The sequence below is a fragment of the Alligator mississippiensis genome, chromosome 11, assembly GCF_030867095.1.
Source record: "Alligator mississippiensis isolate rAllMis1 chromosome 11, rAllMis1, whole genome shotgun sequence".
Classification (NCBI taxonomy): Eukaryota; Metazoa; Chordata; order Crocodylia; family Alligatoridae; genus Alligator; species Alligator mississippiensis.
This window is the reverse complement of record NC_081834.1, coordinates 6,630,213-6,653,598: the sequence shown is the minus strand read 5'-3', so window position 1 is coordinate 6,653,598 and position 23,386 is coordinate 6,630,213. Positions and strand designations below refer to the sequence as shown.

The window sequence follows — 23,386 nt, the reverse complement described above, 5'->3', positions numbered from 1 at the left end:
TGGCCAGCCGCGATGGAGCAGCCCCTCCAGCACCCGGCCAGGCTCACAGGGGCCAGCACTGCTCCTCCAGGGCAGCAGTGGTCCGCCTGCAGCCGGGGTTCGCGAGCGGCAGGGCCACGCGGAGGAGGTGACGGGCAGGCGGGGCGGGGAGCACTAAGCGGAGCGGCAGACAGGGCAGGGAGCAGAAGGCAGAGCCGCAGACGGGGTGGGGAGTACTAAGCGGAGCGGCAGACAGGGCAGGGAGCACTAAGCAGAGCGGCAGACGGGGCGGGGAGCAGAAGCAGAGCCGCAGACGGGGCGGGGAGCACTAAGCAGAGCGGCAGACAGGGCAGGGAGCACTAAGCAGAGCGGCAGACGGGGCGGGGAGCAGAAGCAGAGCCGCAGACAGGGCAGGGAGCACGGGAAGGGGCACAAAGCAGAGCGGCAGCCGTGCATTGCAGTCCCCCGGAGCCGGGCGCACGGCGCTGCGCATCCCCCGCGCCCGGCCCCGGCCCCGGCCCCGGCCCCGCCCCGCTCCGCCCTCCCGCGGCAGCGCCGGAAACCAAGTTGCTGCTGCCGCCGAGTTGGTGCGGAGGCGGCGAGCAGCGCCCGTCCGGCATGCCCCATCGCCCGCCATGCACGAGGAGGTGAGTGGGGTCCCGGGCCGGGGGTGACAGCCGGCGGGACGGGGCGGGGCGGGGCGGGGCTCGGCTCGGCTCGGCTCGGCTCCCGGGGCTCTGTCACCCCTGCCCCGCGGGTCCTCCTTTCGGCTCCTGGCACTCGGCAAGTGTGGAGCATCCCGTGCCCGCGGCTTGCCCGCTCCGTCCCGCTGCGCCTTGCTGAGTGCGGCCGCGGCGGAGGCAGCGCGGTGCCCAGCTCCCGGCACTGCGCGCGGGTGAGGAGGCGCGGGCTCCGGCTGGGGAGCAAGCTGGCTTCGGGCAGAGGGTGCGGCCGCGTCTCTTCCTGCAGGTCTCATGCGTCTTCGTGGCTGGACTAGCCAACCCCTCTGCACCGGGAGGGATTAAAACGCTACAAACTTGCGCGCCACTTAAAGGGCGGCCATTCATTCTCGGATGATCCGGGCGCGGAAGTGCTTCCTTCTTCGTTCCCCAAATTAGCAGCTGCCCTGGTGCGAGCGCAGCTCCGGGGCACTTTGCCTGGCGGAGGACCTCAGAGCGGGGCCTGGCGTGGCTTCCTCCCCCGTTTCGGGTCCCAGAGCCCTGGCAGCGACAGTCGGGGGAACTGAAATGCAGCCGAACGGGGTAGGGAATGAAAGTTGTTATTATCCGCTGGCCTACATGAAATTCATCCACATCACAAAAACCAGCTTCCAGCTGGCACCCGGGGGCTAGATGGGCTCGGAGACGCCCGGCCCCAGGGTGGTCCCTGCTGGTGCGGGGAGGACGGGAGGGGGGATGCCGGCTTTTTGCCCGGGGCGCACACCGCTGGTCGAGGGATTTGAGTTCCTCTTCGCCACCGGCTTTTCACTGGGACCAAATTAACCCTTTAGAAGCACGGCTTCAAGTTCTGCACCCTGTCGTTAAGGGCTGTGGATGGCCTGTGCTCATTTTGGTTTTCCAAGAGCCGAGTTCAATTCCACTTACTAGGCGTCTATGTGGACTTAGCCGTCTGAGTGCGACTCTACTTTACCCTGCTCAAGTCCTGACAGTCCACAAATGCACCTACTTTTGTCACATCCGGTCACCTTGCTCTACAGATCGGGTCCCAAGAAAGCATGCAGGAGGGGGGAGAGCCGCCCACCGCTTGCATTCGGGAGCTAGAGCAGGGCGGACTGGTATCTCGCTGGGCTAGGACCTGGCCCCAGGTCGTCCGGGTGCTGCTGCAGTTCAGACACGTGTGCCAGGCAGCTCGGCGCCTCTCTGAACGATAGTGGCCGACGGGCTAGAGTCTAGTCAAGTGGCATGCTGCGTGCGGAAAACCAGAAGCCAGGTTCAACCCGCTGAAAATGCGGGAGGCTTGTTTTGGGGTTTTTTTCCATGGTGGCAGCAGGGCCGTCAGAAGTGGAAGGAAGTTGTTGTTGCTTTCGATCTGTCACGGTTAGCTGCGGGAAGGGTCTCTGACATGACGCTGCTCTCACTGAGCAGGGCCCCTTTGGAAAAGGAGGTGCGTCTCGTTCCAAAACCGCCATAGTGATTCAACATGTTTGGTCAGAAGAAACTAAACCTCTGCGGTTTGTGGGCCTGTAAAATTTAGGGAAGGGAGGCCGGGAAGGTAAAAGGATCTGCTCGATCGTTTGTAAAACAACAAACACACACAAAAACACCCTTTCGATTTTATGCCTCCGTGAAGCTTTAGGATGGGAAGTGGAAGCCGAGCGTGTCTTGCCAGACAAGTCAGCCCGGCGTATGTCACAGTGGCGACTGTCAGACCAGTCCCTGGAGTGGAGTCCACTGGTTTTCAACTGGTGGCAGAACAGCTCCATGGTCCTCTTGGTCACGTCCGCTGGCCTGGAGCTGTCGGGGGAGTCGCTCCTGATTCATGCCCCTGCTGGGGGATGCTCGTGTTGACCCCGGTCCTGCCGCCGTGTTCCTGTCTTGCTGCTGCACTGGGGAGCTGGGATGGGGCTTGTGGAAGATGCTGGTTCTTCGAGTCCTCGTCTGGGCAGGCGCCATAGCCCCTCTGTGATAGCACAGTGCTCGAGAAATGCACAACTCAGCACCGAGTCCCGGGCAGCTGGCAGCAAGTTAAAGCCCATGCCATTTCCTCCCAGAGCTCCACAGGGGTCACGGGTGCCTGCCTGCTGAGAAGGGGGAACAGCAGTTGTGAGTCCAGTCATTGCTTCTCCTTTCCTGGACGTCTGCTCCCGGCGGGGAGGAGCCCGTGTAGGCCTGATATTTTTGCTTTGGGGCTGGAGGCAGGGTAAGTCAGGAGGGCCGGGGCTGGGGCTAGGCTAAGCTCGCGCGGGGGAAGGAGGGAGGGGCTGATGCCTTGGCCTCTGCCTAGAGCCCCCCCACCCCCAGGTCTAGTGCTGCTTTAGTTCGAAGAAGAATAAATTCCTGGCCTGTAATCTTACAGCAGATATTTTTATTGAAAACCACAGAAAACAGGGCTAGTTTGCACTCTGCACAGCAAAGGAGCAGGTCACGGTACACGGATTTCCTCTCTCCCCTCTGATGGGTGGGGCGGCAACGATGATATTTAAAATGTGCCTGCAAAAGGAGTAACCTGCCTGAGCTTCAGGACATAGGTGCAAGCTAAACGCCGGGAGGGTGGTGCTGGATCTTCCTGTTGGTGACACCGCTCGACTCGGAGCGGCCCCGGCAGAGCTGCGCCAGAGTACAAGTGGCAGCCCTGAGCTCGGCACCGGGCTCCAGCTATCTGTGTGCAACATCAAAAAGGCCCGCGCTCCCTCAGGAAACCAGCGTGGCTATATTTGTGCAGTCGCTGGCTGGGGTGTGCTGAAGTGACAGATCGCAGCAGAAGGCAACTTCCTGGCAACCCGAGGAGTTAGGTGAACAGCAAAATAAACACAAAACAGGAGCTCCCCATTTCCAGGAAAACAGCTGTGTGCTGCCACCCTGCATCACGGCTGGGGATGGTCCAAACAGCCCTCCCGCAGCAGCCGCTTGCCACTTATCCAGATGTGTGAAAACCCATGCAGGGATACGCCGGGGGTTTGCCTTTCTCTCTGTGCGCGGGCCTGGTCCAAAGCCTGTGAAAACCAAGGGGGGCAGGGGGGGGGGGCCTTCCACTGGCTTCACATGGCATTGGAATAGGATTTTGTCTGCAGATCACTCGGGCCCCTCTCTCTCGCTCTCTCTTCTGGTACGATTCTCCTCCGTGCGCTCACAGTTCAAATAAGTGGCAGCTGCTATCCAAAAGCGTGTCCAGCGCAAATCCAATGCATGGAAACAGATTTGCTTCCAGCGCTCCTCCTCCGACAGTCCCATGCTAAGTTTCTGCAACTCCTCTCTGTGCGCTGGCTCTGCCTGTAATTGGGGCTGGGGTGGGTGCTCCAGACCTCCGCTTCCACCGCTGCATGTTGCATTCCCCCATTTTGAGATGCACAGCGGCTAAGATGCGAGTCGCTCCGATCTGTTTTCCAACAACAGGATTTTCCTTCGGTCGTGAGCAAAGACCACGTTGGGGTGGGCTGGGTTTCTGCCTCCTTATTGCAGGCCAGTTTCGGACAGTTCTGCGTCGGAAGCAAGGTGCGTGCCACTCCGACGACTTCTCTTGGCACTTTAAGGAAGCTCGGCCTGTGTTTAGGGTGAGATTCTCCCAAAGTACAGGGGGAGGCCTGGGTAGGCCTTGTGTTGTGGTCACGAGGTTGCTGAAGTGCTGTATTTGAGGGGATTTGGCTCAGCTAGGTGCAGGGCAAGGTCAGAGGGTCAGTGCTGCCACTGGAGAGTTGCAGAAATGGCAGGCAGCGTGGACAGGGGGTGGAGAGGCTCTGTTTGTAAGGACAGCTCCTCTTCCATTGCAGTGGAAGCTAGAGCGTGTTTTGGACGGAGTAGGGTTTTGCCATGTAGCAGGTCACTGACCCCACCCGCCCATGCGTTTCCTTCTCCCCTTTGTAAAAAATAGTGGGCATCAGGTATTGCAATTGGGGTTTTTTTTAAATGAAGGAAGTAACATGGTCCCTGTTTGCATTAGGCTTGGAAATGGATGGGCTCGAGAAAGAGTAGAACGGTCCAGGGGGTCACACTTTCTATGTAATGCTTCTGCACCGTCCCCATAGCTGTGGCACATATACCCACCCCAAATCCCAAGACTCAGAAGTTAGCTTCTTCCTGAGCATGAAGCCAAACAGGAACATTTGGGGCTGGGCGTACGTCCCCGTCACCTACGCACGAGCTCTTGGAACAAGCAACTTGGCTCTAACGCTGGAGGTCCAGTGGTGATTTCCCTTGTGCCGGTGAGATGCAGGAGTCACTTTGTTGTGCTTGGTGCAAGGTAGAACTAGTGCATGGGAGTTGGGCTGCGCTGCTCTGGAGCAGAGCGGTTTGTGCCTGAGAAACCTCGCCAGCAGCAGCTGTCTGCAGCCCACCCCCACAGACCGACAGTGATGTCTCTTTGTCTAAGTAGTGGAAACTAAGACTAGCCTGGGGAATACGCAGAAGAGGTGTCTTAATGCAGCAGCTGGGACTACAGCATACACGCAGATCTGCCCGCCAGTGCTGCTGAGACCCGGAAGCAGAGCAAGGCCTTTCAAGCAACGCTTGATTTTTTACTTTATTTTTCTGCTTTCTGCAGTCTGTATTCCTGTGTATTCCCCAGTCCAGTGGGGTTTGGTACAGAGACCATCTCAAGCCCAACCCCGTGATGCCACAAGGGCAGATGATCCTCCTCTTCTTTCCCAGCAAAGAGAGGGCTGTGTGCGGGCACTGTTGTCGGGATGCTCCAGGCTTTCAAAGCCACTGAAATGCTGAGAAAGTCAGGGGGCTGGCAGTGTGTTGAAGAGGGAGGTGAGCATTCAAATCAGAGCATGAGGGACAGAAACCCAGGCTTGCAACATCTGTGAGACTGCACCAAATAAAGGGAACTCTTGGTTCAAACTTCCTCCTCTTGCCACTCCTGCTGATCCCAGTGCGAGCCTGCCTGCTGCCAAGGTTAATCTGCATTTGGGATTGAAGGAACCATAGAGGGCAGAGAGCAAGGCAGTAGTGTAACTAGGGTAAGGTGAGAGGGGCACCAACTTAAAAGGGACACCAGTATGGCCTCCTCCTCTCCCCACCCCGGGAGTCTTTTCCAAGGCAGGGGCAGCTCAGCCATAGAGTCAGGCAAGCACAGCCCCATGCCCCATCTGTAGGGGAAAGAGCTGAATGAGGCAAGTGGCATGTACCCCCCATGCTTTGCCATGAGAGCTGCAGCCCTGTGCCCAGCAGCATATCGGGGGGAGGGAGGGGAAGCGAACAGGACATCCAAAGTGGTCCCTTGGAGTCTGCACCAGCTAGGCTGCTGCCCCAGTGTACAGCAAGCCCGTGCCTCAGCCGCAGCAGCCTAAGTGCAGGCTGCTACAACAGGAGCTGTGGCGGCTGTCATCCAAGCACAGAGAGCAGGGGCAGGTAAGCTTCTTCTCCTTCCCCCCTGCTCTCCAGTGGTCAGCATAATTTCCCCCACCCCCCCCACCCCACTTGCATCTCTGCCCTGGGTGCTGAAATATCCTGCTACACCTCTGAAGCAAAGCCTGGGGCTCTTGAATTGCGTGCGGCCAAAACGCTGCTAGTGAGAACAGCTCAATCCCATGCACGGCTGACGGCAGCACAGACGGGCAGGACATTGTACATGCTACCATGTGGGCTTCTGGGGGCATCTTCATGTGTGCCTGGAGGACGAGGCCAACGGAGAGGCAAAGCAAGCCTAGGGACAGTGGTGAAAGAGCAAAAATAGATGGAGTCACATGAGTTTTTCTGTTGACTTCAGTGAGAGCGGAGCAGAGAGCAGGCTTCTTAGGAGTCTTCAGGCCTTGCTAGCTAGGATAAGGGTGGAGCTGAGTCAAACACCAGGCACCCATTGGAGAGGCAGGAGGTATGCTATGAGCCGCTCAACTTTCTTTTAAGCAGGAATCCCAGGAGAATAGGAGCAAGGGAAACCCTCTCAGCAGAGCTACAAGGCTGTGCTGGAAAGAGAGCGCGAGGGCTCACCAGGGAGGCAGGTGGCATAGGCAATTGCATCGTCTCTCTGGTCCCCCCCAATACATTGGCTCTGGAGTGTGGCACCCTGCCTGTTCCTCGGACTTCCTTCCCTGGGGCAGAAACTGCACGAGGGAACATGGCTACTTCCTCTCTCCCGTGCAGAGGTTTCTGCTGGCTGTTGGGATAATGGTGGGGCTGGAGTGGGACACCTGGGGAGGAAGAGCAGCCGGACTCGGAGATCAAATGCTGATCTGTTTTGGAAGAGGGATTGTGAGAACAGGGCTAGGTCCTGCCAACAGCTTTGGCTGGAGCGGCAGGTGCCCGTCACCCTCCTGATGAGGCCTTTTTCAACGCTCAGCTGTTGATGATGACTGTACCTGGCAAGTGCTGCCAACACTAATCCCTTCTTTCCATTTCTTTCCCCACCGTCAATGCAGGGTGTGAAGGAGGAGGTCACAGAGAAGCCGAAATGTGCTCTGACTGCAGACAAAGCTGGCTGGGTTAAGAAATGCAGTGGAGGGTTCTTGGGAATCTGGAAAGATCGTTATGTCCTGTTATGCAAAACGAAGCTCCTGGTATATGAAGATGAGGTAAGAGCAGCTCATCATGGCTAAATATGGCCCGATCCAGTGTAGTCCTGAATAGGATCAGGCCTGGGGCAGCAAGCGCTCCAGTGCTCCTCAGCTGTTTCCCTCCAGTTCCTTTGTTTCTAATCAGCTCTGCGCTCTACCTTCATGCAGACTAGATACGTGCACAATTCACTTCACCACGTAATATGGCACCAGCCCCAAGTTGTTGCGTGCTGCATATGTGGTGACAAATTCCAGTTACCTGCAGAGCAGCTAAGTACACAAGCAGCTTAAAAGTGCAGAGCATCCTTGAGCCCCACAGCGTGCTTTGTACCGTACCTGTAACTAAGTTAACTGCAGAGAAACTGGAACCGTATCCATCTCCTTTTAGTAACAGTCAACCTTTAACCACCCCAAAAACAGTAACAGGAAAGCTACGGTCAAGCTAGGGCTATTATTAGAGCCCTCAAAGTGAGATGATCAGTTTGGGGGCTGTAACACCTCAACACTGACAGCGCTGCCTGCTTAACTCTTTGCACTGAGTTTAAATAGGTGCATATGCTGAGCAGGCATCTAGCCTATGTTCAGTCCCAATGCTGTGCTCTTAAACGGAGCAGCCAGTATATAATACTGTATTTTCTCACCTACAATCCCCTCCCCTCTTGCTTTTGAAAGGCAGAATGAAGGGGGAAAAAAAGACCTTTACTTAAAAATGCTGGTCAGTAGTGGGAAGTAAATAAGTAGCAGCTTCTGAAATGGGAGACCTTGCCTGGAGGTGTGGGGGCAGGGGAGAATAAGGAGCAAGTGTCCACAGCTGGGAGTGACAGAGCCCTATGTGCAGCCCTACGTTACCCTTCTCCCCAGCAGAGGCAGAAACAGCTATTGATGTATTTCCCTGCTTATAATGTGCATCCCAGTTTCCAGCAGCTGAATTTGGGGGGAAAGGCACATGCTGTATGGAAGAAAAATGGAATATACTAAATATTTTAGTTCATAAAAGGAAGCCACCAATGCTGGCGTTCAAATTTTGGGGCCCAGGGGTTGGAGGGCTATGAGAAGGCGGATTAAACGGTTGGGAAGAAGGAATGACATGGAATTTTTTGCTATTCTAAATTATGCAGCTGAACTGCAATGCACTGACTTGCCACCTGCTGCCGGAGTGACTGACAGGCATCCTTGCAGCTGTTTGGCAGCCTTCAAATATCCAGCTTGCCACATTTCCAGCCTCTTCAGGGGTCTGCTTACCTATTCCTGGGTGCAAAGTATATTCGGGAGCATTTGCAGAGCTCCTTCCATGGAGACCCCTACCACACTTTACGTGGCTCCTCCCTTCCATTTGATCCAAGCCAGTGCTAAACTAGGGCTGCATCCTCCAGGCTCGCTCCTGGGATCAGCCCCCTCGGTGTGACGGGGTCCTTCACATGCACCGATGTCAAGGCCCGGTTTAGTACCATTTTCCATCAAATGGGAAGTACAAGCTGGGTGAAATCTGTCCTGTGTCTCTATTCACGAAGGATTTAAAGATGCATGAACACCCAGGGACCAGTCCTGTATAGCTTCAGTGAGACTGCCTGTGTGAGCAAAAGTTTCTGGGAGCTGGCCTTTTTTGCCATGATTTCAGGAGGACTTCTTACATGTGCAAGAGTTTGAAGGGTTGGGCCCAGAAAGATGAGTGCAAAATGCTTGCGTCTACAGTGCCTAGCACGATGGGGTCTGGGGCCCGGAGCCAGGGCTCCTAGTCCGAAAACAAGGCAGAAATTTTGTGTTCATATGTCAAGGGAACAAGCTGGGAAAACAGCTCACTTGGTATCCAGCTTCACTTCCAACATCTCACTTAAATAGTAGCTTAATGTCTGAGTAATTACCTGGACTTGGCTGATCCACACTTGGCATAAACCGTGCTCACTGGCAACACAGCCTTTTCACCTGCCATCCTGGCTCTTTCCCTTGCATCTCAGACCACCGTATGACTCTGCCAAGCTCTTATCAGATCAGGGCTGCTTTATCACAGAATAGCAAAGCTGGACGGGACCTCCAGAGGTCATCCAGTCCAAACCCCTGCTTGAGGCAGGATCAGCCCTCTCCAAACCATCCTGTTCAAATCCAGTGTTTAATCTATTAGCAAAACTGCACTGCCAACCCTGCCACGGCTACAAGACAGAACACCCTAACCTGCCGCAGATACAGCAAAGAGGACGAGGCTACAGGGTGGCCTTGTAACGGGTGGTTCGTAGCGGGTTTCACCAATTGTGCGATGAAGTTAGGAAGTAGACGTCGGGGCCAAACTGTTCCTAAGCAGTTAATGTATTTGGTCTCTGAACCAAGAGTTCTAGAGTTTTGCATTCCTAAGCAGTTAAGCCATTTATGCATTTAATTGAGATGCAGAATAACCGATGCTTGTTGGAATGCGAGCAAGAGGCAGAAATTTGGAACTGGCCTTCTGCTATGCAGTTAAGCAAAAGATGCATTTAGCTAGTAAGCATTCAAGTGGAGCACCTTGTATTATTGTGAAGGTGCCAGGAACAGCAACGCTGAAAAGTGCATTTGTTCCTCTCTCTTTCTCTCATGAGCTGCCTAGTGGCGAAGGTTTGATATAATCGACAAAGGAAATGGGGATTAGGCCCCCTCAACCAACGCTTTAAAAAAGAGGCTTGTTCTTAGTTTTGAACTAGCCAGTGCCTTAAAAAAGTGTGAGCTCATTTAAAGGAGAAGTCCAAATAAAATGCTTGATGGTTTCCAGGTTAGGCAGAGGTGTGGGGAGATTTCTGCAGGCTTTCGTGCCTAATCTTGCAATGGACTGAGCCCCTCCAGACCGCTGCTGAGTGCCCTGGACGGCTGACGACTCCAGCTCAAGGTGCAGGCACTCCGAACCTCACAGATTCAGATCTATAAAGAGGACGCGAGTTTTGCAAAGGTGACACCTTTAAAAACTAGAGCGACTGTGGTTCTGACTGCTGTGGGAGGAAAGGAGGCATTTTACTGCGAGATTAATTCCCGCAGATGCTCAGGTGAAGGAAACCCGCCCCATCATTCACGGAGGTAGTTGATTATCTCAGCCAGGAAAATGGCATCTCAGCCATCAGACATAATGCTCTTTTGTAGTGTGCGGGCTGCGATAACGTCCTGTAATTAATTGCATCCGCGAGCCGGAATAGCTTCCACGTTCCACAATTGTCACCGAAGGATCCTGTTCGTATCTATAGGCTGTTACACTGGCTTATATCGAAGGAAAATATCTGAGGAGTGGAAACAACTACAAACGTATCTGTGCATGAAGACAGGGTGCTGCCATGCAGATTTGCTGTAGGCGGACTGAAGAAAACGATCATTTTTGGTGATCTATTTAAGGCGCTTATAACAGTCCCATCACCATAGTTAACAGAGCAGCCCACATTTATAAATGCCTTTATCTCCCCCGCAGCCTGGGAGGTAGGGCACTGCTATTTTCTGCTCTGTACAGATAGGAGAACTGGGTTCAGAAGAGCTAAGCACCCTGCCCAAGGTCACAAAGGGTGTCTGGGGGACAGCCCACAGTTGCACCCTTGACTTTTCTGTCCTAGTCCACAGCCTCATCCATCCTCTTCCCCATCCCTCTGTATTAACTCTCGTTGCACAACTGGAAAAGAGCATGGCTTGCCTTGCTTTTTTTCAGAACTGCACATTACTAAATGGAGCAGTTTGCACTTGTGACACTTTGGGGTGAAGATCCCTGGAGAGAGAAGACCTCTCTTTATAATCAGGACAGGAACAGCAAGAGGAGGATCAAGTGCCTCCTTGGGGTCAAGCCTGCCCCAAAGGGGTGGCCTGCTTAGAGGCCTCTCTAAGGAGAGCCCCAACAAGGGTGGGTTTGAAAATCATACGTGTCTGTTCCTGCAGTGTCCAACCTTCACTGGCCCGCAGACAACTATACCAAGCAAGCCAGGAATGGGGAGCAGTGTCAGACTTGGCTCCTGGGCGAGAGCCTGATTGTCTGTGGTCACAAGCTGTGTCGGATGGTTGCCCACAAGCCGTGGTTTGGAGACCACTGGTCTCCTGGGAACTTGTGGGCCACTGGATTTAAGCTCGTGATGTAGGCAGAAGGCACCTCTTCCCTTAATCAGTCCTTCCAGCTGCCTAGCCCCATTGTGAATGGCAGAGGAACCAGAATTCCTAATGGTTGCCCTAAATCGATGCCCACAAGGAAAGCACAAATGCTCCCTGTTTCCCCGAGTGCACCAGCTGGCCATCTGTGCAACCGGACATGTGCAAAGACTGGCACATGCAATCGGAAGCAAGGTTTAGGCCAGCAGAAAATGTAGCCAGTAACTCGTTGAAAATTTGAACCCAAGAATAATAGCCCCATAGTGGATCAGCACCATTTACAAAACTCTTCTGTCATTTCAGTCTGGATTGAAATTTTTCAGATAGCTCACTCGAAAACGTGGCCATGGCTTTGCATCTCTCATTCAGGCTTTAGGTTGTTTTAAACGTGTAGCGCTCTCCCTAAGGCAAACTATTATAAATGGCTTTTGTATCACCCCGAGTGAATGGTTTAGGGACGTTTCTACTATCTTACTATGTTTCAAGCTTTCTTGGGCATGGAATGAAGTTAGGTGCATCTCTGCATTGGTCTGCCGACATTACCACTTCTCTTTGCCTCCCCATGAAAAAGACCCCCAAAAACCCCCCAGATGTATTTATAGCATATATAACACTTAATAAAAATAACATTAGTTGCACACAGAAGTTGGATATAAGAATCTGTGCGCTCACTTTGCAGATTAGACTGTATCGCATTTCCAAATTAGCCCTGGCTTGTCCGGTCCAGAATAACTAATGTAAAACCAGGGGTGTAGGTTGTAGCCATGTTGGTCTAAGGACATAGGCAGACACGGTTCTGTGGGTGAATCTGATATCTTTTATTAGGCCAACTTAAATAGTTTAATAATTGTTTTCTAACTATTTAAGTTGGTCTGATAAAAGATATCAGATTCACCCAAAGACCCTCGTCTGCCTAATGTAAAACCAGGCACGTACTGTTTGTAAATTTGGGGCAGAGGGGGACATCACCTAGCATGCAAAGAGCAGGATCAGAGGCCAGAAGACCTGGGCCGTAGCTCTAATTCTAGTGCTAGTTCTATATCTAGCCCTTCCTGTGTGGCCAGTCGAGTGAGTAACGCCTCTTGCTATGTCTTCCCCATTTGTGAAGTGGGGGTAATGCAAACCCAGAGTCTTAATGTTGCGTTTCTCAGTGTTTTGAGATCCTCAGGCAGACATCTCTCCGCAAATGAGTGGAGTATTTCAGGCCATCTCATTGGAGTGTCACAAAATACAGAACTTCCTCTGAAGATGGCTAATGGAGAAGAGGGCTTTCATCTAAATGAATTTTTTGGTGGAAAGTATCTGTTTGCTTAGAAATATTTTTGCTCTCGGTGCAAACCATCAATCCAAGCTCAAACAGAGGGTAGTTTTCAGGCAAAGCGTTCGAGTGGTTTTCACGTTCACATTGAATTCAGTTTTCAAGCAAACAACAAAGGTTTTCTTTGGAAAAGAACCTCATTTTCCCAAGGATCCCTCGCCTCACTATATTTACATGTACAGTGCTCCGATTCAATGCACATGTAATGAAGTGCCCGGTAGCATTAACAACTGTCTACTTAGGACCTGATCCAGTCATGCACTTAAAAGTTACATCCATGCTCACGCTGTCAGTAGTCTACTATGGGAACAAGCAGTGGGGCTGCTCTTGTATTTCAAGTGGCATGTGTGCCTAAGGGGTACAGGTTGTAGCCGTGTTGGTCTAAGGACACGGGCAGGCAAGGTTCTTTGGGTAAATCCAATACTTTTCATTAGACCAACTCAAATAGTTGGAAAAATTCTTCTTTGCAAGCTTTTGGGTACAAACACCCTACTTCAGGCTGGGGAAGCGTCGCAGCTGGTCTGTGCTCTTCCTGAAGGAAACTCCAACTGCAGACTCTTCCTCCACGTGATGAAGGGTGTTTGTACCCAAAAGCTTGCAAAGAAGAATTTTTCCAACTATCTGAGTTGGTCTAATGAAAAGTATTGGATTTACCCAAAGAACCTCGCCTGCCTACGTGTGCCTACACGCTTCCCTGGACCAGGAGCTGAAGTGTTTATTGAAGGCTCCTTATTCCAGTTAATGTAAAAGAGATTGAAGAAAACATCTAAAACACTTGAAGCCAAAGAGAAAGAGGAATGGGTAAAATTCACCACCCCTGCGTCGCATCTCAGGAGTTAAGTATCACGCATCTTGACTGTAGTTGGCCAGCGAGCAAAGTCCAACAGGTCGGCACCAAACAGCTGCAGCGTAGCATAAAGTGCAGCCTTCGGGTGCCAGTGAAGGCAGCTGAATCAGCCCCTCCTATGTGGTAGCACAACATTAATGAGCATTTTCATCTCCCTCTGACGCCAGAGACGCAGTCGTGCCCAGGCTTGTGAAGGACAGACGGGTGGGTGGCTCCTTCTGCTCAAGACGGCTCTCCAAACTTGGAGCTGCTGGCTGATTCTGAGAGGTGCTGGGCAGTACACAGCTCCCAAGAGCCTGCCAGCACTTGGCATCCCAGGATTACACAAATGAAATAAAGAATGAATTGCATGGGGTCTCTTTTGGGATCTGGCTCGGCCCAGAGAGAGAGATGGGCACTTTGCAATAGTATGCTGGAGATTAAGAAAGTCATTCCCAGGTGCTCTCCAAAATTGGAAGCTTTCCCTTGGTCCTTTTGCCCCATGGGAAGGGGGGTGTTCTTCTTCCTATTGATCCAGGCCACTCTTACCAGCTAATTTACTCAGGAAACTCCCATTTCTGAAGCCACAGCCTGAAAATTAGGCCTGTGTCCCAGGACAGGGCATCCGCACAAAGAGCCCTTCTGCAGCCCTTGTGTCCTTAGGTCCTCCTCACCAGCCCTGACCCCTGCCCTCCCGGGGGAAACTCGGTGCTGCAGCGACCATCATTTCCATCCTGGGGGAGGATGAAGCTATGGTAGACCTGTTGTTCCCTCACCTGCCGGCCTTCCTCCTCCTCTAACACAGCCACAGCCCCCACAGAAGGAGGGTTTCTGGGCGGGGGTTTAGGGAAGGGACCTGAAATCTCTAGGCAGGCAAGATTGTGGGGGGAGCCAGTAATATGGCCCTCGGACTTGAGGGCATGGGGCGGGGGCAGACACCACCCCCGGGCCTCGGGTGGCCCCTCTCCGCGGTGTGGGCAGTCCACCTGGGTGCTGACCCCTAGTAAAGGTTCACACGGAGTCTGCCAGCAGCATGGCTGCTTTGAGAAGCGGGCAGCCATCCACCAAAGCCAGGATGAGATCACTCCTCTTGCAGGCCTCACCCTCCTCTGTCTGGTTTATAGGGTTTATTAAATGCTCTGTTTCCTTCCTTCGTGCTCATCATGATCCTGCCGGGCCCTGTGCGAATGCCTGACATTTGCTGCCCGTGCTCTGCAGATGCTCTGTATTGGGGGCTGTACCGTCGCTTGGAGTCGGTCGAGTTTTGGCTGCTGAGATCAGCCCCTTACTGCACATCACACAATAAGACATCCACTCTCGAGTCACTCCTGTTGCTCCCTTCCTCTTTTAAAGGGGATAAACACCATGCTGAAATGTTTAATTTAATAAGAAAAAGACAAAGCTATAGCATAGCATACCCAGCCATCGCTGCATAGTTGGAGCCAGCTCTGCTTCCCAGCACTGCAAAGCAATGAAAAAATTGCAGCATAGCATGAGCTGGCCCCAGCAACTCAAATATCAAGTGGTGAATGAAGGAAACTCCCCACAGCCCACTTTCCTCTGAACTCTCTCTTCCCTGCCTCCAGCTGATCAGCAGCTTCCCGGCAATGACACGTTTCCTCGCCCCACACCCCTCCTCCTCCTCTGGGCCATTCTTTGGTCATTTGCTGAATGTAATTAGAGATGGGGCTGAGTCACACCGCTCAGGGCTGAATCTGTGCCTTGCAGTTTGGGGGGGGCTCGTATTTGGGGGTTATGTTGGGTGAGCGGCCCGAGCTACAAGGTTGGGATTTGGACCCCAACCTTTTTGTGTGCTGCATTGAAGTGGGGCGCTGAGTCCCAGCTGAAGCCCGTGTCTCGGGTGCCCCTTGAAGACCTCGGTTTTGCTTCTCTGACTCCTCGTGCGAAGGTCCTGGCTTGCTGCCCGCTGGGGCTGCTGTTCTGCCCCTCTGCAGAAGCCTTTCTAGCTTACCCGAGGAGTGAATTAAAAGGAAGCATACAGGCGGAAGAGCCAGGAGAGCTGGGCTGAACCCTAGCCCTGCTCAGGCTCCCTCCCTGCCAGACCTGGAAGAGCCCTAGTCTGTCTCCTTCTCCAGGTGTAGCAAACGGGGTGCAGTTTGCCGCAGGTGCTGGGATGCTGAGTTCAGCAGCTTTGAGATCGTGACCGATAGCGCTACAACAGGTGCAACAGCTGCAAGCATCCACCCGAGTTGCAGCTTTTGGGGAATGAGATGAGGCTTACAGAGAAGCCCCTTTCTCCAGCGAGGTGCTTGCATGGTTTTCTTGCAGAGATTTTTTTTTTAGTTGCATCCAGATGGTTTTCAGGTCAAATCGCTGTCGGCCAGCCTCGGTACGCAATGGATTTCAATGTGTACTACTATAAAGGACTGTATTCTCTCCCTCTCTTCCCTACAGGATGAACAGAAATGCATCGAAACGGTGGAGCTGGAGAACTACGACAGGTGCCAGGAGCTGCGGGCCCTCCTGAAGAGGAAAAATCGCTTCCTTTTAATTCGCTCCTCGGGTAAGAAGGTAGGACTGTCCTTCTCTTTACCCTAAAGCCCTGCCGCTTGCAGGAGGAGCCTGCGTGTGTGTGTGTGTGTGTGTGTGTGTGTGTAGGGACCCGGGAAATGCCACCGTTCCTGCTCAGGTGCGCAGTGTTGAACTGGCTAGTGCGTGTATGGACCTCTCCAGCCCCTGGAAAGAGTCCGAGCTGCTCCGCTGCGTCTCATAGACCTCGGACCGCTAACAGGCAGGGGTGATTCTTGTGTCCGTGAAGTATGGCCCAGTGTTGCTGGGCTGGGAGGCTCTGAGGCTCAACTCTGCTGTGGGATTAAGTTTCTGAGCAGCAAACAGACACAGTTGTGAGCTCTTCCCACCACGCGAGAGAAGGGTGGATATGTCCTCCGCATGGGGGAGATAGGTCTCCTCCTTCACAGCTGCTCTCCCTCAGGAAAAGGTTTTCCTCATGAATTTTTCAGCCCCAAAAGCTTTTACTCGTTGGTCTCAGAGACTTTTAGCAGGGAAGGATGGAAAAAGCCTGCACCTTTCCATGTCCATCTGCTCTCCTCCGCTTTCTGGGGTAGGAAAGCATCCCTGTTTAAGGATGCATTTATGCTAAGCAAGCACCTAAAGCCCGCTGCAGTCCAGGCCCTAGGCATGTACTTCAGTGTTTTGCAGCATTTGAGCAAAAACAGCCAGTCCCATTGAAAGCGCAGTACAAAGAACTGTTTCTCAAAGCGATGCCTTGGAAAATGCAGTATGCATTGTGATTGATTCCCCCAAGCCGTAGTGTTGAACAGGATGCCTGGGACAGGATCCGATTACAGCCCACACCTGGCAACGGTGCTGGCACGGGAAAGCCTTCATCGACGTGTGGGCACAGCCGCAGCAGCACAGAGCAGTATAGCCACCGCCGCAGTCGCGGTGTAACATAGGCACACCTGACGTGTGGGCACAGCCGCAGCAGCACAGAGCAGTATAGCCACCGCCACAGTCACGGTGTAACATAGGCACACCTGACGTGTGGGCACAGCCGCAGCAGCACAGAGCAGTATAGCCACCGCCACAGTCACGGTGTAACATAGGCACACCTGACGTGTGGGCACAGCCGCAGCAGCACAGAGCAGTATAGCCACCGCCACAGTCACGGTGTAACATAGGCACACCTGACGTGAGGGCACAGCCGCAGCAGCACAGAGCAGTATAGCCACCGCCGCAGTCGCGGTGTAACATAGGCACACCTGACGTGCGGGCACAGCCGCAGCAGCACGGAGCAGTATAGCCACCGCCGCAGTTGCGGTGTAACATAGGCACACCTGACGTGAGGGCACAGCCGCAGCAGCACAGAGCAGTATAGCCACCGCCGCAGTCGCGGTGTAACATAGGCACACCTGACGTGCGGGCACAGCCGCAGCAGCACAGAGCAGTATAGCCACCGCCACAGTCACGGTGTAACATAGGCACACCTGACGTGCGGGCACAGCCGCAGCAGCACAGAGCAGTATAGCCACCGCCACAGTCACGGTGTAACATAGGCACACCTGACGTGTGGGCACAGCCGCAGCAGCACGGAGCAGTATAGCCACCGCCGCAGTCGCGGTGTAACATAGGCACACCTGACGTGCGGGCACAGCCGCAGCAGCACGGAGCAGTATAGCCACCGCCGCAGTTGCAGTGTAACATAGGCACACCTGACGTGAGGGCACAGCCGCAGCAGCACAGAGCAGTATAGCCACCGCCGCAGTCGCGGTGTAACATAGGCACACCTGACGTGAGGGCACAGCCGCAGCAGCACAGAGCAGTATAGCCACCGCCGCAGTCGCGGTGTAACATAGGCACACCTGACGTGCGGGCACAGCCGCAGCAGCACGGAGCTCAACACAGCCTTCCTGGCCCAAGCGGTCGCCCAGCTCCGGGGGCAGGCTTTGCAGGATCTATATAGAGTCTCACCCCGGTGCTCTAGCAATGGGTTGTATATTTAGATATCTTCAACGGATGAAACTTTAGCTGCTGTTATTCTTCGGCGTCTCAGTTCTGACTTATTTCCTGAATATTTTGCCTTTTCTTTGGCCCAAGACTGAGACCACCCCGCCCTGAAAGGCTGCGTCTCCCAGTGCATATCTGACAGGCACAGAGGGCCTTGAACAAAACAAATTAATCTCCATGAAGATATCGAATGCCACAAATGTCTGCTCGTAGCCAGCTCCTCACCTCTGCAGAGTTTAGATACTTAAGGGTTATTGAGTCGCTGTCGGGGGGGTTGTGCATACTCTCGGGTTCTGTATGTTTGGTATTTACTACGGCAGCATCACCTACAGCCGTGGTCGTGTTCAGGGCCCGTTGCACTAAGATCTGTACCACTATGTAGGAAGGGGCAGTCCCTGCCGTAAGGAGCCTACGCTCCCAGCAGAGGTGGTGGGGGAGAGGAAGTAAGTAGCACAGTTGACATTTGAACCTGGGATTGGAAATCCCACTCCAGTGCTTTAGCCGCGAGACCAGCCTTCCTCTTCTCGAATGGCTGGGGGAGGGATGGCAATATCAAAGTAACAGCATCTCCATGCCATATGCAGAGGGCTATGAGCCCACCGCATCAGATGCCGCCTGTTAGCTGCCAAATATCCGCAGTTTCCATCGTTGGATCCTGTTGGCAGCTCCGTGCTGTTTGTATTTATGCAGCCAGCCCACCTGATGCCAACGGAGGAAGTCTGCTTAGAAATGGATGGTGTAGTATGAACCTATCATATATCATCTAGGTAGGAAAGCATCGAATCCTCCCTATCTCCTCTAAGTCATCTCACATTTCTGCCTGAATAAGGGAGTGCGATCTTTCCCAAAGCTTTCCTACCCTGGCCAGAGGAGCCATGCTTTGCCGTCAGCCCCAGCCCAGCAATGACAGGGTACCTGCACCTTTTTAGAGCACGGGTCCTTTCTACCGCCCCGGTTTTCTTCTCTCTGCATAATGCCTTGCTGCTGATTAAACAGTGCTGTAGAGAGAGGCCACTTTCTAATCCAGCTCTTTTGCTGAAACGAAGGGCCTTTAGAAATGAGACGTTCCCTGTTTGCAACTTCCCCCACTCCTTGGCCAGGACTCTGGCAGGGATGTTGACACACAACATACTTCCACAGATGTGAGACCAGGCTTCAATTAACGAGCCAATGTACACAACGGTCCTCCCTCTGTTTTGAAATTGCAGCTGTGGTGAGATATATCAGCTAAACAGTCTCCACTTGGGAGACTCGCCGCCGCGCCGGGCAGTTTGAACCTGCCCCTGTCAACTGGACGGCTGAGCTCTTCCCGCAGCGCTGGTTTGTCTTTGCTGCTGGTCCCAACTGCCTGCTAAATGCATGCAAAGAGGGAGGGGATGTTGGGGGAGTGCCTCTGAGAAAAAAAAGCAGGCCATTTGTGCTGAGATCTGTTCACCTGCTGGGCTCACAGGGTTTTTTTATTAATATATTTTGTGTTCCGGGTCAGATCAGCCAAATCGGTTCCCAATCATATTGATGGAGCAGGGCTCGGTCGGTCCAAAAACCGTATCGATTGAGCACTATGTCTGGCGCTTCAACTGGCGAGCATCCTTCATCCCAGGCTCTCACCCTGGGACTTCAGATACTCCCAGATCCATGGGCAGGCATCCTACGTGCAGGCCCGAGCCCAGAGGCGTTGAGATTCAGGTGCCCCCACCGAGATACCTGATCTGAGCCAAAAGGCTGAGAAGCGATACCCACATCTGACCGTGCTAGTTGCAAACACCAGGTAGAGGAGGACGAACGCAGACGCCCACTTCCCTCTTGCAATGACTCTGTAAGGCACCGCGAGCACGGGATACATCCGTTCTGCATCGACCAGAGCATCCGCATCCATCCTGTCCTGTGATGAGGCAGAGAGGAAGTTGCCTTGTTTGAAACAGGCCTCGTAGCAAAAGCATTTCAGACTCTTTTGCCCTTCTCACCAAGACAGGGCCTTTGTTGTGCTGTGAGAGTATGTGAGTACAGGCATTTGCATGCTGCCTTTCCTTGTGTCCTGCTCTGTTATTACTTTATTTCCTCATAAAACCCTGAAACCCAATGCAATGTGAGGAGCAGCACTTCTCTGAAGACCTGGAAGTGAGCAAAGGATCCCTTCTGTTTAGAAATCTTCAGATGATTCAAGCCACCCACGCCCGTTTGGTTAAGGAAGTCGGAAGCAGAGAGAGCTGCTGGAGCGGTGGACGACGGCCCCGGGAGCCGACAGGGTGAAGAGCAGGGTGAATCTCGCAGCGAGTGAGTTGATGAGACAGGCTACAGTCGTCTGCAGGCGGTTGGCACATAGCGGGTATCAAACCTTGCTGCCCCAAGGGAGGGAGCGAGAAAACCAGTCAATGGAAATCCATCACTTACGTCAGCTTCTGCCACTCTGTTCCTGGCACTCGCGGGTTCAAATCCAGCCCTGCAGTAACTGCATGGATGTGCCTACACCTTTGTCACACTCACTGTCAGGGGCTTCGGTGCCAGCTGCACCTGCCCTTGGCAGATATGTAGTCTTCGAGCCCCTATGGACCCCTGCAGAAGACACGGTTTGGACACGCGCCCGGGTCCTGAGGGACTTGCATTGCTGCATGCTCATGGGCAGAGTCTGACACCGATCCCGTGCAGCGAGACAGCTCCCCGTTCGGGAACAGAGAAGCGCAGTTGTTCTTTAAGTAACGGCCTGTTCTGTTCCCACCATTGTCTGGAAGAGCCAAGCCAGCTGGGGTATGGATTCAGGGCAGGAAGATGCAGAAGTTTAGATACGTAAGGGTTATTGAGTCGCTGTCGGGGGGTTTGTGCATGCTCTTGGGTTCTGCACGTTCGGTATTTACTACGGCAGTGTCACCTACAGCCCGTTGCACTAAGATCTGTACCACTATGTAGGAAGGGACAGTCCCTGCCGTAAGGAGCCTACGCTCTCAGCAGAGGCGGTGCGGGAGAGGAAGTAAGTAGCACAGTTGACATTTGAACCAGGGATTAGAAATCCCACTCCAGTGCTTTAGCCACCAGACCAGCCTTCCTCTTCCTGGGATCCTATGATCCCTGCTGACTTCCTGCCCCTCGGGCGGGGGGCTGGACTCGATGATCTTCCGAGGTCCCTTCCAGCCCGAATGTCTATGAAATCTGTGAATGGTTGGGGGAGGGACGGCAATATCAAAGTATCAGCATCTCCATGCCATATGCAGAGAGCTACAAGCCACCCCGTCAGGTGCCGCACACTTCCGGTTAGCTGCCGGGTAGCCACAATTTCCATGCCAGAGCCCATTAGCAGCTTCGTGCTGCTTGTATGCAAGTAGCCATCCCACCTGATGTCAGCGGGGGAAGTCTGCTTAGTATGAACCTATTGCATATCATCATTTTCCAAGCCCCATAGACTGGATGTGTGAACATGATACCATCTTAACTGGAAAGCCAGATAGGGTGGCTTGGAAGCTGTTACTATTAGACAGAAAAAACTGTGCAGAAAGCCCAGGGAGCAAAGAGATCCCTCTTTCTTCTATTGCTGAGAAGGAACTATGCAGGAGCTTCCTTTTTTTCGTGGTATCAGGATTATTGTGCAGCATGAACAGGTTGGTCTGCGCCCCGCTCTGTTGCAGCGCACACTACAGGCTGTGCAGAGCGGCTGCTGGATTTCATCCTGTCGGCTCTTATGGGTGCACCAAGACATGGGTCTGGATCACAACCGAGTCCCCGCTGGTTTAGAGAGCAGGACAGTGGGTCGATCATGCAGCAAGTGATCCCTTGGCTCTACTTTTGGGCCCGTCATTCTCTTTTTGAAGAGGAGCTCCAGCTTGGAAGCCCATGTGCCATACACCTGCAGTTATATGGGGGAGGTGGAGGGTGTCTCTCCACCTCTTTGACACTCAAATTGCAAATGCCCACGTGTCAGTAAAAGCACGAGGAAGAGCAAATCCATTTCCTTCTAAGGTCCCCCTTATACGCCCTAGTCTGCTGCACAAGACTAACTTCCAGAGGCTCCCAGGGGATCAGAACTGGGAAGGAGCTGGTTAATTGAGATATTAAAGTACTTAGAGATAACCTGGAGAGAGAGAGAGAGAGAAGGAACCAAGGGCAGACCCCTGCCCTCCTGAGAGAGCTGGCGGTGGGGAGGCAGAGGATCCTGCGAAGGACACTAGGGAGCGATGAGAGGGGAGGAGAAGCAGGAGAGGACACGAAAGCTAAGGGAGGACAGGATTACAAGGAGGAACATGGGCAGCTCTGTAAAGGCCTTGTGTCCCTTGTCCCTGGCCAGCCTGTCCTTTCTCATTCCAGGATGAAATGCTGCCTTGGCAGCCTGTGACACCAGGCTCAGTCACCAACATGTTATGTTTTCAAGCAGGCGCTCAGACAGGAGACAGCAGATGGCTACAGGGAATTGGGGGAGTACGAGGAAATAGCAGCACTAATATTAGTCAGCAAAACAAGCTGGGGTCTTGGCAGATCAGCCACCCACACGCTGTCAAGGGCTTTTACAGACAATGCAACAAAGGGATCTCGGGGGCGGATTTGCAGGAGGACGGCAAGGTAGCTCTGGGGCTCTTTACCAGAAAACTTCTAGCCCAGTAGAGAACTGGGGCTCCGAAGTGGTACAGAAAACCGTCCTAATCGACAGGGTCACTGTCCTCCCACGAAGAACCTCACGTCATCTCTGATGGCATTTGACCTTTCCTTTATGCATTACATCTCTGGAGTCATTGAGGTGGAAGACCAGCGTAAGAGAGGCAGGCATTTCGGCCCCGGGACCACAGGTGCCGCTTGGCATTGTGGCTTATGCATGCTCCATAGGGGCAGGTACTGCCACAAGAAAGCCTGTGACTTGGAGAGAAGACGAAGGACCGTGCGCAGTATTGTCTGTGCACGTGGAAGGATGTATGTGAGGTGAGGACACCCGCATTTGGGGGTGGCAGAGAACGGCTGCAAGTTCCTTTGAATCCCGATGCTCTGTCCTTTTACCCAAGGAGCTGGATATGCCTTGCAAATAGGAGGGTGAAAATCACTTCTTGCAGCGACCCCACTTAAAGCCATCAATATAGGCTTTTTGGGGGGCCTACAGGGAAGCCAAAGCCTGTATCCTCTTCTGCATTTAGAAGTGTTAAGGTCAGAAGGGGCCACGACCGTTGCCTCATCTGAGCTGCACGGTCCATGGGGCTTCTTGAACGAGTCAGGAAAACGGCTGCAGTGCCACGAAAGCTCAGCGCTGTTCCCATTTTGCAAATCTGGGGAAAAACAAGCACGCCGGGCCGCTTGCCCCAGATTATCCAGGCTGCCTCTGGAACAGCCGGGAGGGGACCCCGCATCCCTGTCCCCGAGCCCGTACTTATAGCCACAAAGCATCTTTTCAACAACCCTCCTCCTCCTGCTGCCGCCGGGTGCGTTTGAGGGGACTGTCATTGCAGGCCAGCGCTAAGCTGCGAGACTCTCAGTTCCTTGCCAGGGGGACACCTCAGCTTCTCATTAAATGAGGAACAATCCCCCGGGCCTTCTCCGCTCTGCCGCACAATCCCCG

General features: G+C 53.6%; 1 protein-coding gene across 3 annotated transcripts in view; it reads left to right on the top strand.

The window, feature by feature from the left end:
• The first annotated feature begins 429 nt into the window (after positions 1 to 429).
• PLEKHO2 (pleckstrin homology domain containing O2) overlaps positions 430 to 23,386 on the top strand; it is a 37,085-nt gene continuing 14,128 nt past the window's right edge. Inside the window, exons 1-3 of one of the 3 annotated variants that reach the window (XM_019477833.2) lie at positions 430 to 626; positions 7,016 to 7,168; positions 15,787 to 15,903. In XM_019477833.2, coding sequence (XP_019333378.1) covers positions 615 to 626; positions 7,016 to 7,168; positions 15,787 to 15,903 — 282 coding nt within the window. In that variant the 5' untranslated portion in view covers positions 430 to 614. Of the gene's footprint in view, positions 627 to 918; positions 1,242 to 7,015; positions 7,169 to 15,786; positions 15,904 to 23,386 lie in introns of those variants that run through there. The other 2 variants (XM_006276392.4, XM_019477835.2) reach the window with 2 other exon arrangements.